This window comes from Uranotaenia lowii, chromosome 3 (assembly GCF_029784155.1).
Source record: "Uranotaenia lowii strain MFRU-FL chromosome 3, ASM2978415v1, whole genome shotgun sequence".
Taxonomy (NCBI): Eukaryota; Metazoa; Arthropoda; class Insecta; order Diptera; family Culicidae; genus Uranotaenia; species Uranotaenia lowii.
This window is the reverse complement of record NC_073693.1, coordinates 15913103-15933026: the sequence shown is the minus strand read 5'-3', so window position 1 is coordinate 15933026 and position 19924 is coordinate 15913103. Positions and strand designations below refer to the sequence as shown.

Below are 19924 nucleotides of genomic sequence, written 5' to 3'. Positions count from 1 at the left end.
AAATATTACCGAACGAACGAACGAAGGGACGCGTTTGTTTATTATGGAACAAAAAGGGAAAAAACAGAAAAAAATGCCGGACCGAATTCGGTCAAACTTTTCCCCCGTGCAACAATAACACACTCTGTACCCTTGAGTTTGGGCTCGTTTAGACGGTTCTAGTTTTTGTCGGTAATTATTTTCTTCCGGCGGTTTGCAGCAATAGCAGCATCCGGCATCCGGCCACTGCTGCCGAGACTGGACGACAGCGACGACGACGACGATTTACGACGAAGGCACCCGATTCGCGATGCACTTCCGTCCGTCCGTCCGTCCGACTCGTGTCGTGGGTGATTTGGGTTTGGGTGCTCTAGCTAGTGACAAAAACTGGCAGCGGAACTAAACCGAACGTAAACGACAGACAAAAACAACACACGGGCACACAGACACACCTGTAGATTCTGCGGGACCGACTTGTTCCGATGCTCGCTGCCCAGCTTGGACTGGCGCACGAAGCTCCGGCAGGATTTGGTTTTAAAGGCCGAATCGAGGCTCATGGCCGTCGACGAGCTCGGCTTGGCACCGACCTCGTTCGTCGTCACGATCAGCGGAATGTTCGTCTGGTCCTGCTGGCTGTGGGCTCGGCTCATCTTCATTATGGACGATGATATCGATCGTTTGATTTTCCTTTCCTCGGTCGTGTAGATTTTATTCATAAAGGCGACTTTTTGGGGTGGGCAGCGCGGCGGCACCTGCACTTAGACTGGATCAATTGGAAGGGGCGGAAGGAACGAAAGATTGCATTTTGATTGGTTTTGGAGTCGTTTTCGTCAATCTCAAATCGTAAGATCAATCTGTTGTAGCTGATAGTGATGCGCTTTTCAGTAAAATATGAGCTTTAATAATGGCATTTGGAATAAATTGTAACAGCTTTAACCTAACATAACAGCTACTTTTTGACCACTTCTCATAAGGCTATGATCATTTAGTATCCGGGCAGTTAAAAACGTGTGTATTTTAAAAACTATTCATTTTATCGAAAAACTTTCTATGGAGGAAATGAAGGTGTTAACACGACATTTAAACTAAAAATATAAATAAAAAAATTTATCAATGATTTCAAGAAATACTCTAACTTTTTCATAAAATCTCTTTTTTATCTTTGCACACTTTCTTCAGTCATGTTTTGATTTATTTTTTTACCACAGAAACAAAACCTTTGCAAAATCATGATATTTTACACAAACTCACCTGGAAAAAGCAATTGGAATCTGGTTGGAACCTTTTCATGAGTTGGTATCTCGAAAAAATTGATCTCTTAAATCTGGTTTTAACATAAATTTTTTTGTCCATCAGAACACATCTGTCATATTGCGTAAAAACCGGATGCACAGATTGCGATCTTTGGATCTGATCATTATTAGATATTTACTTGGTGTGTACTAGTCAGGCAAAACTTTTTGCCTCTGCCGGAAATGAATTTTTTGCATTATGTAGGGAGTCTTCATTCAGTTATCCCAAATAACCATAAACTTTTCAACATATTTAAGATCAAGAGTTGCACTCCGATAGTTGATTCGAACTTCGTGTGGATCCTAGAGTGGCTCCTTATACTTAATAACCATTTGGTACGAAAAAAAATCAGAAAAAATCAACAGTTCATGAGCTTTCAAGTCAACAATGAAGAATTTTCGAGGCACAAAATGCGCAAAAGGAGCAAATTTGTGCAAAATTATTTTTATCATATCTTTTTGCATAGTAAATATCTCATACACACGTAAACTTAAAAATCTATCAAAAATAGGCAAGATAGTCCTTTTCATAACCAACACAACGCTACTAAATTTTTGCATATCCGAGCTCTATTAACGCAGCTATCACCAAAATAAAGTGCCCGGATACTAAATGATCATAGCCTTACTACGGTTTTCCTTTCATAATTTATTATTTAAAATCAAATATAATGAAGCTGCGGTAAAACGATAAAATATTGTGAAAAGATCAACAAATATCCAATTGATCTGTGAAGGTAAAATATATTTATTTGTAGAGATAAAGTGTTCAATCCCAACTAAACTGGAAAAAATGGGATAGTTAGGCCTGCCATCTGGCAGTATAAATAAACACCTAATCCAAAGAAAATTTCAGATTTTTTAAATTTAACTTCATACTTCTTTGATCGATCGAAAATGACAACTTTCCGAAAATATATACAATTGCGTTCAAAATAGAATTAAATCGCGTGAAGCTGCGCACTCTCTTCCAACTTTGACAAGCTGCGATTTCTCTATTGGTAGATAATTTTTCATTAAATGTTCACACAATTAAGTTCAACTATCCAACCAACGCTCTGCAAAATTTGAAGTCTAAACAATGACTGGAAACAAAGATACATTTTTTCCCGTAAAAAAGGAAAATTTGATATTGCTTCATTAAATTCGCTGTATCTTTAGTAATTTTCATTGAAAAATATTGAAATTCAGTCTAAAGATGTAAAAATGTTTGATCCTAGTACCTGGCCAAGTTTCGTCAAAATTGATGAACGCGATCAAAAATTTTTCCGTTTTGACAATGAGGTTCATTATTGTCCAACAGGTGATTTCATTCTTTTTTGGACCGATATTTGTAAGGAAAACATCGACAACAATTTGTTTATTAGACTGAGTCGATTTGGGGTCATTTTGGAACTTCTCAAACCCTGGGGTCTTAAAAGCTTCGTTTTGGTCCAGAACTCATCCATGATTTTTTGCAAAATTTTTAAGTAACGTTTACATGAGTAAATTTGAACTTTTAGGTTTGTATGGGAAAATTGAATATTTTGTACTGAAAAATCAACATCATTTTTGTTTTGTCTGTGGAACTGAGCCAGCTGATGGCTTTTGTGCCAATTTATAAAATTCATGAAGGAAATTTTTTGCTGAACAACTGCTGAATAACTTCGTGTCTTATTAGGAAAAAAAAAATATTAGCTGTTTAACAGGGGTATGTCTTTTTGCACTGATAAACAATAAATTCAATTGACATCCCTGCAGGGTGCCTAGCGAGGTATTGCGTGACTACTTCCTATGCAACACTTCGCGAGGCTCAAGCAGTGATGTCAATTGAATTTATTGTAAATCAATGCGAAAAGACATACCCATGTTAAACAGCTAATAACTTTCTTTCCTAATAAGATACGAAGTTTAGGTCTTCGACAAAGTTGTTCAGCAAAAAATTTCCTTCATGAATTTTATAAATTGGCACAAAAGCCATCAGCTGGCTCAGTTACACAGACGAAACAAAAATGATGTTGATTTTTCAGTACAAAATATTCAATTTTCCCATACAAACCTAAAAGTTCAAATTTACTCCTGTAAACGTTACTTAAAAATTTTGCAAAAAATCATGGATGAGTTTTGGACGAAAACGAAGCTTTCAAGACCCCTGGGTTTGAGAAATTCCAAAATGACCCCAAAACGACTCAGTGTAGTGTTCATGCTATTTTCATTCACAAAACCGAAATTTATTTCAAAGAATGGTGGTAATTGATAGAAAATTGTTTTCAGCTATGTTTGTGAAAATTTTATGATAAAATATCAATCCAGAGAGAAATGGTAGCTGTCAAAATTGGAAGAGGGTGCGCAACTTCACGCAAATTTTTCTTTTTTAAACGCAACTGTACATGGAAAACGGTAACAACAAAAACGTTTAAGTGCGTTTTTTTTCGAAAACAGCTATGATGCACTTATTCCACTTTGGCACTGACGGCTTTATTTAATTTTAATGTTTCACACTCTTCAGAAATTATGAGAAAGTTTTTTTTTATTGTTTCTTGATATGGTAACAGATAATCAACGTTTAATTGAGTTCTATAGCGAAAGCGAGATTCTTTTTACATTTGTAAAGATCTTGTCAAAAATTTTGGACCTTCGGACTGGGTAACAAATGTTCAAACGCTTGCAATTTTATAGAAATATTATCAACCATCAGAAAAACATCTCCTTCATTCCCACAGGCAAACTTTTGATTGAATTTCATACTTTCAGGGCTACAAGCAATCAGGGTTAAAGCTATAAATAAAACAACATATCTAAAGTTTTAACGAACCTGAAAAAACTGATTGCTAATAACAATGAAAGTATGAAATTTAAGAAGAAATTTGAACATCGTTGAACGTTTGAACATCTATTATCCAGTGACACCCCAAGTAACAATTTTAGCTTTATTATGGTCAGCACAACATCGTTAGAGCTATAACATTAATTTTAACAAAAATCTGAAGCGTATTCTATACACCAGAACTTCAAAAAAGCTGAAATCTGGCTATTTAGAACGAATAGTCGCCATGACAATTTTTTTTTCTTTATCGATAAAATCATTGTGTTGTAAAGTTTCGGTCACCAAAGCTTTTATAAAGCTTTTATCAAAAATTCGTCAAGCTTGACCAAAAGAAATTCTGAGGCCTACAAATAAAATTCTCAATATTTGAGAATGATTCGCCCATCGTTCCTGGACCCTCCCTTCTTTTTTCAAGATTTTGAAAATTTCATCATTTTTAAGATACAATAGGTATCTCCGGGTTGAAAAATTAAACAAAAATGACACAACATGCGTTGAATATATTTTATTAAAACCTTTCTATTTTTTTTGAATTAATATTTTTTTTTAAATCAAAAAAAGGCTATTTTTCTCAAGGAAAGTATATTTTCCCTTGAATTTTATGATTTCATCATTTTTTTGAGAAAATCTTACGGAAGAACCAACCAAATTCCTAATATAATATTTCCCGTTTACATCTTCCAAGCTTGAACTGATTTTTTGTTCTCATGATTTGTTTTTAACTAAAGAAATTTCAAATAACATTTTTAATGAAAAAAAATTGTTTGGCGTTATGAAATATTTTTATCTGTAGAATATCTTCTTTTCTACCTTATATTTTTTTTGTTCCAACACTGCATCTTTAATGGTCTATACTTTATGCATACATTGAATAATCTAAATTTCTTGGAGCTTGAAAATGTTTGCATTCACATTTTTCCAGCAGGGATTGCGGCGTGAAATGAACGAATTCCTTTGATTGCCACAGATGCTTCAAACCTTACAGTCAATGATCTTTTGATTCGAGAGCATTCATCTGTTGCAACATGAGCAACATTCATGCTGCAGTTGTCTGAAGCCCACTCACACAGCGAGAAAAATACTGTTTTATTTTTAGAGCTGTGATTTGACGTTTAGAACGTTACTTTCTAAAATAATTAATAGATTTTAATTAAAACTACACAACGCATATTTTGTCATTTTGGTATATTTTTTTAGTCTGGAGATAATGTATTTCAAATATTACGAATTTTTCAAAATATTGGAAAAAAGAAGGAAGGGTCCTGGAACAAGGGGTGGGCGGCTCATTCTCCAAAATAAAGGAATTTTTTGTAGGCCTCAGGAAGTCATTTGACCAAGTTTGAAGAATATTTGATTAGCTTTTTTTTTTCGCTTTGCACACTTGACATGGAATGACCCATTGGGGTTTCAAGCGATTATCAATTATAAACAGGTTTAAAAAGAAAAGCCGAAGCCGCTATATTGGATTTCAAGATAACGTCAGAATATCAAATTCAACTTCTTCTTTATAGCCCTTTTAAGCAATACGAATATTGTAGGGGTTTCAAGCGATTATCAGTAATATACAGGTTTGAAAAGAAAAGATTTCAAGTTGGTGTCAGATAGCGAAATTCTATTGGTGCTCCTTGAGCCCTTTTAACTAATATTCATATTGTATTTGGATTTATTGCCACAAATGTTTGCTCTTGGATTTGATCGACTTTTACGACAAGTTTTAACATTCAAAATCCAAAATTTACCAGTTGTCCAGACGTTTTGAGCTATTCAGGAATTCGCTCCTCTTCAGTGGACACCAAAATTATATTCTTCAAATATTCAATCTTAATTTTAATTTTAGGATTAACAAATTACTACAAATGCTACTACTACAAATAGCAATACCCATATTGAGGATGTTTCATGAGATTTTCAGTAATTCACAGCTTTGAAAAAAAAGCGGAAGTCATCATCTTGGATACATGATGGCGCCAAGCAACAATTTTTTCTCCTACTAGTTTGGTCTTTTTACTTACTACTCATATTGTGTTGTAAAGATTGTAGAGATATCCATACCACTCCTAGGTTTTTATACATTTCGTTTTTTTAACTCACAAAAAACACACATGGCTTATCAAAAATGTGTAAAAATGGGATTTCCAATTTAAATATGTGCAATCTAGCCTGAGCGTGTCTTGTTTGACATCTTGATCGAGAACGGTCACCTTATTTTATTACGGTTTTGAAATCAAGCGCTATGTGCCTCTATAAAACATGCAAAAATAAGCTTGGAACAAGCCTCATAATTCATGTTTGATTTGAGTTTCCATAGAGCATTCAGAGCTCTTTCTAAACAACTTAAACAGTTTATTTTGGAAAAGCTTTATTAGCGTTTTCAGAACTAGCTGAAAACAAATGATTACAAATTTAAGAATTTTTCATGACCATAATTAAACAGTTATAACACCAGCTGCGTATAAAGTGTTATAATGAAACCATAATGAAACATTCTAATGATAGTTGGCTTAATCTGTTTTACTTGGGACATCTTATTAAATACCACTGACACATTCCACGCGCTCGTACCGTTCACAACTTATCAATAGCTTTGATAATTCAAATCACACAAAACAAACGGAATTTTTTTTTAAAAGATTTGATATGTTTTATATAATTTTATAAATTAAATTTTTTGTTGAGAAAAGTGTAAATGTTGACAACTTTCACAAAATATTTTCTTAAATTTTATGAATGGATTTGTTTTGGAATGTTTCTTTAATAAGTTTTGAAGCCAACAAATACTGCTTTATTTTGTAGAATGAAGAATTTGTTAATATCCAATGTGGTTGTTTTGAAAAGCAAACAAAAATAGTCGCAAATGAGTGAATTAACGTCACAAAAAAGGAAACTTTATAATTTTACGAAAGAACTTTGCAATTTTATAACAAACAAAAAGATCTTCTTTGAAAATGATAAGACGATTCTAAAACATCAAATATTATAGAAATCGGTTGGAATCCAGTTGAGTTGCCACAGCACGAATAAGTGAATTCACGTCATAAAATTTGATTTTTGTAAAATTTTATAGGGAAATATGGCTCCAACCTTATATCAGGCCAATGGACAGTCCCCAAGATTCTGATTCCAAAAAATAGCTTTATTTTCGGACCACCACCCTAACAAAAAATTTGTTGAATCAGCTTGCTCCAATTCAACAAACTAACATCGCTTTAATTTTCGCTTAGATTGACAAAAAAAAGTTTTTTTCAGTTTTACCAAATAAATTCGAAATTCAAAACGTTTTCTGAAAACTAGAAGATATTTGATGAATTTTTATGAACGGTTTTGTGCTATATTGATAAGCCTCGTGGGCATCTAACTTAACGTTGCCAATCTTTTCCCGCACGTATCCGGGCCGGGCAAATTCGGACATTTCTATCCAAAACCTGGCAAAATCTGGCCATTTGATTTCAAAATTTTCAACTCAAAATCCGGGAAAGTTTGGCCTCAACCAAGGAATGATTCCACTAAAATCTAGAAGAAGAACTTTTTTTTTCAATAGGAGTTTAACCCGTTAGGGTCATTCTTCCTCGATTGAAAAAAAAAAAACACATAATACACTTTTCTTCATCGAAACACAAAAAATAATTCAAAAGTCGTATTTAAGGCTTCCAAAAATCCGTTGAAGGTTGAATGATAAAACTTGCTCAACAAATTTCGTTTTTTTGACGCTATAATTTGCATAACCCAAATTGATTTTTTTTTTGTTAATAAAGCAAATAGATCCGGGCAAAATACGGAGTTTTTCAACTAAATTCGAGCAACCAGCCAGACCAGAAGTTTCATAAATTTTGCGGCAAATATGCGGGCAAGTCCGGATTAAACCGGGCAATCTGGCAAGCTCAATCGAGTTCCATATAGTTGAATCCAAATAATAATCGAATTCTGACAGTTTTACGAACAACGATGTTTAACGAATAAAATCAAATCAATTTGATGTTACATGTTACATATGTTGATTTCATTTTACATGGATTTGAAAATGCAATTTAAAAAAAAAATCTCAGTACGACAGTTTTTGAGTTATTATTTGATGAATAAAAAAAAAAAGTAGCGGAGAATGAGGATCTTGATCCCTGAAGTAATTCTTCCGCTATATCTCGAACCCGGAATGTCTTACAAATATCAAATGTTCTAAAACATGTGCCAAATAGAACAAAACAACCATTCTGTTATCTCCACAAATTTAAAAAAAATATTTTTTTGTGTTGTTGAGCTATGTTTGAAAAATTTAACAAAATGTAAATCGAAATTCTTCTTTTATCACTTTAAAACATTTCTTATGTGAAAAAATTATAATAACAATAATTATTCCAAATGGCAACCATTAGAGTATAACATGAACTTCATGATGCCATATTTTCAAAGCAATAGTAGATTTTCAATTTTTTTTTAAGAAAAAGTTTTCTAACATGTATGTTATGGGTTAAATTCATATCTAGAGTCCGAAAAGATATATTTATCTTCTGAATGGATCGTGATCATTGGGTATCACAAAATTTCTTATATTTGTCCAAATAACTAATGTTTATTCGGTACTTATCTGTTAGAAAGAACTCAAAATACTGTATTTATCTAAAAACTAGAAAATTGCGCCTCAAAGTATGCAATTGATATAGGGAAGTTGAACTTTTTTAAGAATTCTCTTTGTCTGATACTTATAAACTGTGAAATGAGAACGAATATGATAAAAAATAGTCAACGTACCATTTACCTGTGGATTTTGCTAGATTTTTGCTTAGGGTCAGTTTCATAAAAACAATCATGAAAGGTTTTTTGAAGGCCTAAAATATGATTTAAAATCTGCTGACCAGTTGGGATGAAAAAATTTTGTTTTAATTTTTGTTGAATAATTTTGGGGTTTTAAACAAATTTGTCCGGACATTTCCTTGATTTTCGGATATCAATTTTGAAATCAAATGGCCGGATTTTGCCAGTTTTAAGACGAAATATCCCGGATTTGTCCATCCCAGATACGTGCGAAGAAAAAAAATTCTGGTACTTTAGGTTAGACTATTTTAGACATGAACTGCAACTTTTCATAATGGAAATGCGTATGACACGATATTCTTCGATACCGGTATTGAATCAAAGAACATCGCTCAATTTTTACGAAAGTAAATACAAGACCGCTGCAAAAAATGACTTTTGGCTCACATATATTTTTTCGATGCCTTTTGAGTGTAAAATTTGAGATGATGTGGTTAATTCTACAGTTAGCGCAACGCGTTTCAATTTGGTATGGGAATTTGTAAGAAAGAAGAAATTTTTGCACATTAAATTATTCAGAAAATTCAAATAAGCTTGATATGAAGTTGGTTTTTGATTTTTGGTTCTGACTATTTTGAAGCTTAATTTTTTGCTATGCGGACAAGCAGCTAAGCATTTCATGAAAAAAGCTACAAGCATTCCAAAATAAAAGTCTGAATCCATTGAAAAGTATTTAACCATGGCAGACTTTGCTCGCTAGAGCTTTTAGTAGTTTCGTGAAATGTTTTTGCAAAGCTCTTTTTTTCGTTTTTAAATCCTGTTTATTTCTCCATTTCTTATGACTATCAAAACATGTACATAAATTTCCTACTCTGAATGCTTCAAAAAGGTTTTTGCAAAATCAACAAATTCCCTGACTATGCAGAGCAGTTTTTTGAGATTTTTTATTCTCATCTTACGGTTACACAGCTTTCAAATAAGCAGTCACAAACGCGAAATTTAATAAAAAATGTATGACTTTGAATATCTTCTCTAGGGTACAAGACAGTTTTGCGCTTTGTTCACATGAATGGTACTGCAAGAATCAAAGAATATTTTTTATCCAAAGTTTTGTTTTGGAACTTTCAGTATATCTCTGGCGATTTTTGAATGAAAATTTGTGTTTTGCCATACAAATTTCTATAGAATGTTCAAACTTGTTTCTCTAATTCAGGACTGGATTGATCACTTCCAAAATGTTTATTACTATTTCGGGCAGCAAAAACAACCAAAAAAAATTATGGGAGGTGTAAGAAATGAGAAAATTTGAAATATCCCTACAAAGCTTGCAGAGGTCTGGTAAAAACTGTATAATAACCCTAATCGCCTCAAAATAACTCCCAATCGTTAAATTTCAACTCTCTGGAGAATTCTTTCTGGCTAGTCAAGAATCTTCCGAAAAACATTTTTTTTCAAAAACAATAGGAAACTGAAAACTGCCAGTTTAGGAGATATGAGAAGGTTTTCAATATATGTACATTGTCCAGAAACCTTAATTAACAGGCATCGAGAATCACAAAGGTGGTTAAACTCGATCCTTGATTTAATAGTTGTTGCTATTTTTTGTACAGATAATATTGTTGTACTTATCTGTTCTTCATACGGTTACTTACTTTTGTCCCATTAAGTTCTGATGATAAAAATGGTAAAGCTTAGGTGTGTTTACACCTAAGCCACTCTATGTCTGGCTGTCTGTGAATGGGAGCTGTGATAGCTTCGCCTCCACTACAAAAACAATCAAAAAACCTAGCAAATATCCAACAGAAAGTTTTGATCTTTTTTTACGAATTGCCCTTCGCTTACATCTTCATTATCTCCTACTTCGTCTACAATGTATAACAGGAACGCTTTATTTGTCCAACTATACACTTTCAATCTCTAAATCAAATTCTACTACTGAGTTTATCTCGCCGCAATGTTATTGAAATCATATGCATTGCAAATCGGCGATCAAAATCTAAAACAAATTAGAAAGATTAGCGGAACGCAAAATTGTAGGTATGTGGATACTGAAATTGAAGATAAAATTGAAAATAAAAATGTGAGCTTCCAAAAATGATGTGAAATACGTCTAAAATTGAAAAGTCAAAACACAAATTTGTAGATACATTTTTTATTCAAAATTATTCCGGATTGTAACCATATTCTTCTCCATTCTCTAGACGAAATTTGGAGCCGAAACGATATTTCCTTTTGATGTTTTGGCCTTCCAAAGTTGAATTTTTTTTAAGAGAGTGACGCTTGGCGACGAACGTGTTAAGCTAATTTCTTGAAAAGCGAGAGTTTTAGCTACAACAAATTGATCGATTGTATTTTGAGATTTGTTTGATTGATGAATTGGATAGATCGGAAACGCTTTCGAAGGGATCCAGGAAATCTGATTTTGAAAATGCAGGAAGGAACAAATTCCAAAGTTTTTCATATACATGGTGGTGTTTTCTCCTATTAATAAGTTTATATGTGTAAAAAAAATTTACGTTACTCTCTGGAGCCACCATATAAATGTCCAGTTGGAAATAAGAACAAAAATCACATTTCTTCGAAAATTTGTGTACGTCTCCTTTAAAGCGTTTCCAATCACGATGCAACCGTATTTCAATACAGAGCTTTCCCAGTTTGTTCAAGTTGCCGAGTACCTCTACCTTCTCTTAACTGGGCGGAATTGGGACCGGATGACACGCCGTTTCTACTGGTTACGCGTGTCGCTGCTACTGACTGGCGACTGAGAAAGGGGTTTGTTTTGATGTTATATTCGCCGAAGCCCCGCGGCCAGCCGACTTGTTGTAGCTAGAGCTTGTTGATAAATACACGCGGTTGAGCAATATGCAGGTATGTTGCGCTTGTTGTTTTGTTTTTGTTGACTTGTTTCGTTATTGCTGCAAATTGTAATCGGATTTCCCAAGGGGCAGGAATAATAAAATATAATAACAATTACACACACTAACAAACACGCTGGAACACACTCGCGCTCTATTACTTATTGTCTAGTGGACACTTTGCGCGTTGGCGACAGCATAATAATAATAATAATAACGGTGGATGCACATTTAGATTTTCACTATTTTACAGCGCGGCTTCTCTGGACTAAACACACTGCTGTTGAAGAGGCGCGCAGGGAGAAAGTGAAAAGGTTAGGGTCAATGTCAAGTTATGAGCTTCCGCGCGAAGTGGATTGCTTTTTTCCATTATCGCGATTTCCATAACCTAACCACCATCGTCAGCTACACATTTGCTACCAACTGTTGAATGATTGGGAGTGGTTTTCCTTAACCTTCCCATGCCGTTCGGGTCAATATGACCCGAAGCGCACATTTAAAATCTCTTCATCATCATTCCAATATACTGAAGAACTAGGAATTTTGACAGACCAAGTATGTTCTATGAAAATAATGATCAAATTAACGTCAAAAAATTGAAATTTGAGTTTTGAAAATCGGTTCATTGGGAAATGAAATACAGCTAAGCAAAGCAAAAATTGGATAACGTTTTTTTGAAGTTAGATTTTTTTCTACCGGAAGATCTGAGATAGCGGTCAAAACTTTCATTGGACCCCAACATATCTATACACTGTCGGATAGATGGATTCTTGACGATTTCAAACATCAATGAAACACTTAAATACAGAAAAGCTGTTAAAAGTTATGAGCATTTTTAAAATAAAATTGATTTTTCGGACTTTTTACTTTCTGAACCAGTTTCTGATAACTTGGTAATACATATCGACTTTATTTTAAAATTTTGAGTAATAAGAACAAATTACCTACACAATGAATATAATATCATCAAAATCGGTTAACATTTACAGCCAGGAGAACGAAATCAAACTACAACTCAAATTTCCCCGAAACGGATATTTTGCGAACGGCATGGGAAGGTTAAATTTGTTATTTAAAATAATTCACTTTTGATTTTTTTTAAATCACGATTCTGGTGATCACAATTTCTGTAACGTGTTTCTTCAGAAAGCAAGAACATTCAAATTGAAATTCATAAACTCTGATAGTGAATTTTATTTGATTTGGGAATAAATTGAATAATAACACATTCCGTTGAACCTTCTCTGACATCCAACAGACCAGATAACATCACATTACTGTTTCTATCGCACTTCCGGCAGACAACCTCGATATATCGGAAACACGATGTGTCAATATTTATTCAAACAATGGCACAAATCAAATGACCAAACCAAACCGAACCAAACCCCGGATATTATCGCACACGTGGTCCAATTCACAGGAACTGACACAAGACTCTTCTGTCTAAGTCTGTCTGTCTGCTTTTCTTTGGAGTGTGTATGCTCTTTCATTCCGAAAACCAGACAGGCCATCACACTCGCTCGTACAAATACTCCGGCACCGGCACAATCCCTCTTATGATGAGCATAAAATGGATGTTGAATGCACATTCACCCAGCATCCACTCTAAGCAGTCTTTCTATGTTTTTGCGGTTGGTTGAAGCTAACACACAAGCTGCACCGGATTAAGTTTTCAAACCGGATGGAAAGACCCGTTCGAAAGGAAAATTGGTCAATGGGTCTTCTCTTTGTTAACGAGACGCGTGTGATTGGGGAAAACAGAATCCAATACGAGATGAGGTTCCGCCGCTCATTATTGGTAACATACGACCGTGGGGGTTTTGTTTGCATGATTCCTTATGTTCGTATAAGAGCATTATGGGTGATGGGGTGGAAAATAGGAGGAATGCTGCGAAGAGATGCTAGATCCCTAATAATGTATCGTAACAAAGTAGCATTAAAATGCGAATATTTATGGCAGTTATAGTTAGGATTATGATACAATATTGCTGGTCCTTGACTTAGATCAAAATACTTCTGAGAGAGAAGAGAACTTACGTTTGTGAATTGTTACCGATAAGCTTAAAATATTTAGTTAACATATCGTTTTTGATTTAAACTACTTAACTGAAGTAACTCTGAAGAGAGTACTTTAATGCTCTCCGGCCAATTTTTGTAAGTTTAATCAAAAATTAATATTAGTTTCCCTACCGTGGATATCAGGATATTTTATGGTTGCCAGATTGCACTGATTTATCTGGACTTGTCCGAATATTTGACTTAAAATTTAAGGAAAATCAGGTCTGGTCCGGTTGCAAGGATTTTGTAGAAAAAAGCTTGAACTTTGTCCGTACTTATTCACTCTATTTTTGTAGAATCTAACAAAAAAAAAACTCTAATTATTAAAATTTTTCATTTTTTCATCCAAAAGCGAATTTTTAAGGCAAGTTTAATCCAAATAATCATTACTTGTGTTTTGGAAGCCTTAAATACGGTTTAAAAGCTGCTGATGTGACTTGATAAAAAATAATTCACGTGTTTTCTTCTTGAAGTTTAATGATCATTCCGTGGTTTTGACCAAATTTGCCCGGATTTGACGTTGAACATTTTAAAGTCAAATGTGCGGTTTTTGCCTGCTTTTTAAATAAAATTGCCCGGATTTGTCCGGTCCGGATACGTCCGAAAATAAAATCTGGCAACCTTAGGAAATTCTACATAAAAAGTTTGTTCCTTAATCATGATAGAAGAATTATACCTGGTTCTTCGAATTGATGAATCTACCAAATATATGTATATTTCACGACCGTTAGTAAGATTTATTGAGTGTTGAAAAACACAATAAAATTTTTCAAAATTGAACATTTTCAAAGAAAAAACTTAGATTTCTGTTCTAGTGAAGTCTGAATTATAATCATCTCACACCCTTTTACCTCTTTTTATGCTCAATGTTTTTGTTTTTAAATAAAATTCTTGCGATTTTCATTTCTATAAGGCTATATACGGGCGCTAATATAAATGACGAATTTTCACTTCCTTTCTTTTTTCAGGTTATGAGAACACCTCCTAAAATCTTGAAAATGGTAAGCATAATTTGTATAATGATACCTTTAGTAAAAAAATGAAACTTACTTTTGTCAGTGGTTACAAGCTTTGAATACGCTCAAGAGTCTGGTAGATTTAGCTTATTTGATTTGAGCTTAGAATGAGTTGTTATTTTTTCAAGTAAGCACTCAAATTCTTGAAAAAAAAAACCTTTTTCTGTGGTCAAATAAAATAAGTTAAATCTATCAAACTATTGAGAAAATCGAAGGATTTAAACCATTAATAGAAATAAATCAAATTTTCAAAAGTAAAAGAAAGAGATTAAAATTTTTCAATTCAAATCCAAATCTTGCGAACTCGAACAAAAGTTAAAATTTTAGTTTGTAAGTTGGCTCTTCAAAAACATGCAATATACTTAATGTTGTACAATGCACTAAGAAAACATGGTTTTTCCTGTAGGTTTTTTTTCATACATATTAGCTACATGTTTCTTCATCAACACATATTTTTCATTAAAAATCAATTCATTAATTAAATTCCTATGTAGAATTTTTTAAAATCAGATCTTTTCATCAACTCAAACATGCAAAATAAACTCCGATTATTCTATTTATTTGTGATATTTAGCTGAATTGTGTGTACAAATTGACTTTGATTGAAAATTTGAAATTTAGACAAAATTATAAATCTGAGGTCTGTGCGATTTTAATTCCTCAACAAAATAGTAACCATGATATTTTTATCTTGATTGTATTACCTACTCATGCAAGAGCTGAATCTGAAATCTTAAGCTTAAGAACATCGAATCTGAATATGAATATTATGAAAAAATTCAACCTTAATATTAAAAATGCATATGAGGCCCTCAGAGCCACCCAATAATAAGTGCTAAAATTGTCGATTTTAAGTTAATAATGCTAAACGATTCTTCTCGTTTCAAACTATATTTGATGATTTTTTCATGTTTGGTTTTTTAAAATACTTTTACGTTTGAATGAAAATTGCAAATTTTCGAAAAAATATATGGAAAAGACTAAACACAACAACTGCATTTTCTTGAAATAAGCTTATATGCACTTATAACCCTTTGGCTCCAAGGGTTGCGTATGGCAGGTTCGCAAACCATGAATCAAATAAGGAATTAAATGAAAAACCGGATTGGAACCAGGATTTCAAAACAGCTTTTTATTTCTAATTTATAAAGATGATTCTTAATCAAAATCTCATTTCACTTTAATATTTAGAATTTAACTTCAATTAACAAGAAAGAAAATTTTGGAAAATTGTAACAGAATACTGAACGTAGGATTATTTTTCAAAGTTTTGGCATAAGTTTTGTGTTGAAATTGTTACCCTTGAATAACTACACTGAATCTTAAAACTTTGGAATTTTTAGTGTAACGTAGAATAAATCGCTTTCATTGTTCTGAAAGAAATTTTGTTGATGATTTTTTTCAGATGATATGAAATCCTCAGAGGGGGCCAAAGGGGTATAAATAAGCTAAGCTAAAGCGTTACAGATTCTTCAAAACAGGAGTGGCGCGTATTGACCATATGGGGCCTTTTTTATATGAACTTTTCCCCTTGAATTGTTCATTGTTCTGAGAAAGTTCCTGTTTTTTAGATGATATAAGTTCCTCAGAGCCATAAATGTCAGGGTATAAGTGCCATAATATCTGATTTAAGATTTCAAAATGCCAAACGATTCTGCATAGTTCAGACTAAATATGTAGATTTTTTTCAGATTTTTAGGGAGGATCTAAGCAAGCCTTGGTCGAGTGCGGTCGTGTTTTCCTCGCTCGTGAAATTTTTGCGCTTGAATTTTCAAAGAAAATGAAAATTTTTAATATCTAATAATTTCTTATTGTAGTGAAGTCCGGTTTATCCGAAAAGTTTTTCGTCTGATTGCAGAAATGAAGAAAATGTTTTCTCCTCGAGTTGAATTCCTAATCGGTGTCGTGCGTTATGGTTCTCCTGTTTCGATTATTTTAGTGCGGTTTCCGATTGGTTCAGCAGGATTTTATTTTTCAAAGTGCGTAGAGTGTGATGTAAAGTCACTAGAATGAACAACTACAGATAATAATAATTGAGGGGACGACAGAAAACGGCCGAAATCTGATTAAAGTGCGCTTGAAAAACGTCCCTCGTGCATTTTCATTCGTTTCGTGCGGTCGTGTAGAAGTGTTTTGGTGTGAACATATCATATCGCCTAGTTCAACAATTTCACTGGGTGTGAATGGATAACGAATATGACAAACGAACCTAGACTGCTGTAGAAATTGAAAGCTAAGTAACTTTTGCTTATTTTTGAATTTTCTTTAAAAGATCACTTTAAAAGGTGGCACGTTTGAAAATCATTTTAGAAAAATTCATATTTTCTACTTTAATAACCAAAAAGTTTTAAAATACAAAAATATGAAGCAAAGATTGCCAAGGAGCCGCAAAGTTTTTTAAAAGCAATTTTTGCAAAACATTCCTAAAATTCAACATGTTTTCAATTTGCATCATCTATAACATTTTGATTCTTAATTCCACGTTTTTAGTGGTTATTTGTTATTTCAAGAGTGGTTTCGAGAATCATTGATGAGTCAGAGATTATAGTGAGGGAAACAGCTAGCTTGTAGAAAATTCGAATGGTTGCTTTTTTTAATTATTTGAGAGTTCATCAATCTTTTTAAATTTCCTAATTAAAATACTTCGTAGATATTATTAGGAGTTTCCTTAGGAAATGTCTAGGAGCATAGGATGTGTAGGTCAACCAAAATCGCACCATTTTCCAAAAACGGCTCCTGATTCAAACCTCTCCCTTACTAAAACAACCCTTCCTGAGATACTTGAATATAGATTCGCAGACGTATAGACGGCTTTTTTAGCTGGTGATACTGACTTATCATTGTTTCAGAGTTTTTCAAAACACGTTTTTGAAGAAAACTGGAATAACAGATAATTGGTTGATCCTAAAAAGTATCTTACTAACAATCCTTCCTTCATCTCTCTTTGACTACTAGGAAGTGGCCGGCGTCGTTATTGATCATTATTCAAAGGGAGAGCATGAGTTTTGTGCATTGAGAATGAGTTGCTAATCCCAAGCTGCATTCTTTTGGCCCTTGTACAAAATTGATGGCCTCGATCAATCACGGAGTAGCAACCATTGGCGCTGTGGAGCTCTTAGCCACGCCAGCGATCATGAAATTCGAAATGCATTGAATGATTTGATAAAATATAATATTATATTTTTATTAAAACCATGAGCAATTGGTGGCATTTTTGAAGACTAATTAAAGCATTTCGGGCTTAATGATTTAAGGTGGATATGAGTAGTCAAACAAGCTAAGCTAAGCTAAGATATGTTTTTCAGATTTTTAGGATTTTATTAATATACTTTTACATTTGACAGATAAATATAAATTTTCGAAAAATTTTCGGAAAATGGCCAAACACAAAAATTAAAATTTGCTTTGTCGGTAGATAAAATTGTAAATTAATGATTTACGAAAGCAAAGTAAATCACTTTCACCAAAAATTAATCAATCAGCAAATGTCCCGTAATGTTTAATGTTTTTCAAAACATTCGTGCCGAGAATTTGACTTTTCAAAACCTCTTTATGGAATTGCGGAGTGTTCAAGATCTACAATTTTTTATGTATACAGCGTAAATTTTTATACTTGGAATGAAATTAATCGAAAAATTTCAAAAACTCAATAAAGGCGGAAAAGGTTTTCTAAACAAAAATTATTGAATGGATCCAAGTACGTAAGTCGTAAGTACGTAAGTGAAAGTATAAAAAATAACTGTCTTTTCCTCCTGTAGGACTTGAACCCACATCTTACGCCTCTCTGGGGCCCTTGTATTAACTACACAAGACAACCTCGCCTATGATAGTTATACTGGTCGAGTGTCGAAGTCTATCGGAATGATGGGAATTGTTCCCCCATGCAATCATCATCATTTTTCGTTTTCTATTTCTGTTCCCATTTATTTTCATCTAATCTTTTAAATTTTTAATATTTTAACTTACACAGTTGTATCCCTTCCTTCACAAAAAAAAGGTTCACTGACCGAATGTTTTAGTCAAGAGCCATCTGAGGGTCACAGTTCAAAAATTAAAATTGATTAATTTAAGTAAAATCATGATGAAAACCCAAAAGTCAAAGCATTTTTGACTCTGCTGAACATAATGAAAAATCAAAACAAAAACATCTGTAGGTATATCGATTTTGATGAGGGTAATATCAGCGATGTTGGTCTCGAAATCGATTCTTATTTTCATCTTTTCGCTGCGGCTTCTGGTAAGGTAGAACTGCCAATGTATTCTAATACTCATTTCGAAATGAGAATTTCTCTTCCGAGCCATGAATGGTTCAGAGCACTACAAACGAGCGAGTCAACCATGCATGAACGTACCTTTTTCCAACCTGAATTTACAAAAATATGTATGTTTTTAAAGATTTCTTATTAAAGTAGATGGGCTTGTGATATAGCTCAGTTGGCAAGTCAGTTACTTCCTGAGCCGATGTCCGTGAGTTCGAGCCCAAGAGTTGTACCGGATAAATTTTTCAATGATTGTTCGCCAACTGCATCGTTGATAAAAGTCGCGAATGACATAAAGATGTTAAAACGACTGTAATCGAAAAAAAAGTATTAACCTTTACTTTTGAATTTCGTTGAATCGGGTGGCTCCAGAGAGCTTATTAATGAATCAAACGAAAACCTGCTCAAATGTTTAAAAGCTCTTCGCGTTCGCAATGTTAAATGAGGTTTTAAACATTACTTACTACAAGAGTTTTCTGGCATTCAAGGAAAGTTTTTTTTGTTATCAAATTAACTCTCTGGAGCCGCTTGATTTCAAATAATTAAAGCAAAGAGATGACTGTTTCTGACTCAATCGTGATATTTGAAGTTTAATTTTTCACTACTATTACTACAAAGTAAGAAGCAGAAAGTAAGAATTACAGAATTGTTCTCGAAATTTTTTGGCTGAACAAATTTTTACAATTCTAACAACATAGGGGAAGAGGGGGCATAATGCCCACGTTAAGAAGAAAGCCTTGTTTTAGAATACATTTGAAAAGATTAGCTTTAATTTTCGATTGTGTATGGAAGTTTGGTTTATTTTTTATCTAAATCTGATAGTTAGAATAACTGGAAGGTCAAAAAAGGCCACAAATTTAATGAAGTTTGAAGAGTAGATAGAAAATTGGATTTCAGATTCAGTAGGGGC

At 33.4% G+C, this 19924-nt stretch overlaps 1 protein-coding gene across 1 annotated transcript in view; it reads right to left on the bottom strand.

Annotated features, from left to right (window-relative positions):
• The window catches only part of LOC129752000 (potassium voltage-gated channel subfamily H member 7-like), a 141208-nt gene extending 129238 nt beyond the window's left edge, over positions 1 to 11970 (bottom strand). The window contains exons 1-2 of the mRNA XM_055747791.1: positions 11505 to 11970; positions 432 to 742 (exon numbers count right to left, since the gene is read on the bottom strand). Coding sequence (XP_055603766.1) covers positions 432 to 695 — 264 coding nt within the window. The 5' untranslated portion in view covers positions 696 to 742; positions 11505 to 11970. The remainder of the gene's footprint in view (positions 1 to 431; positions 743 to 11504) is intronic.
• Positions 11971 to 19924: the final 7954 nt, after the last annotated feature.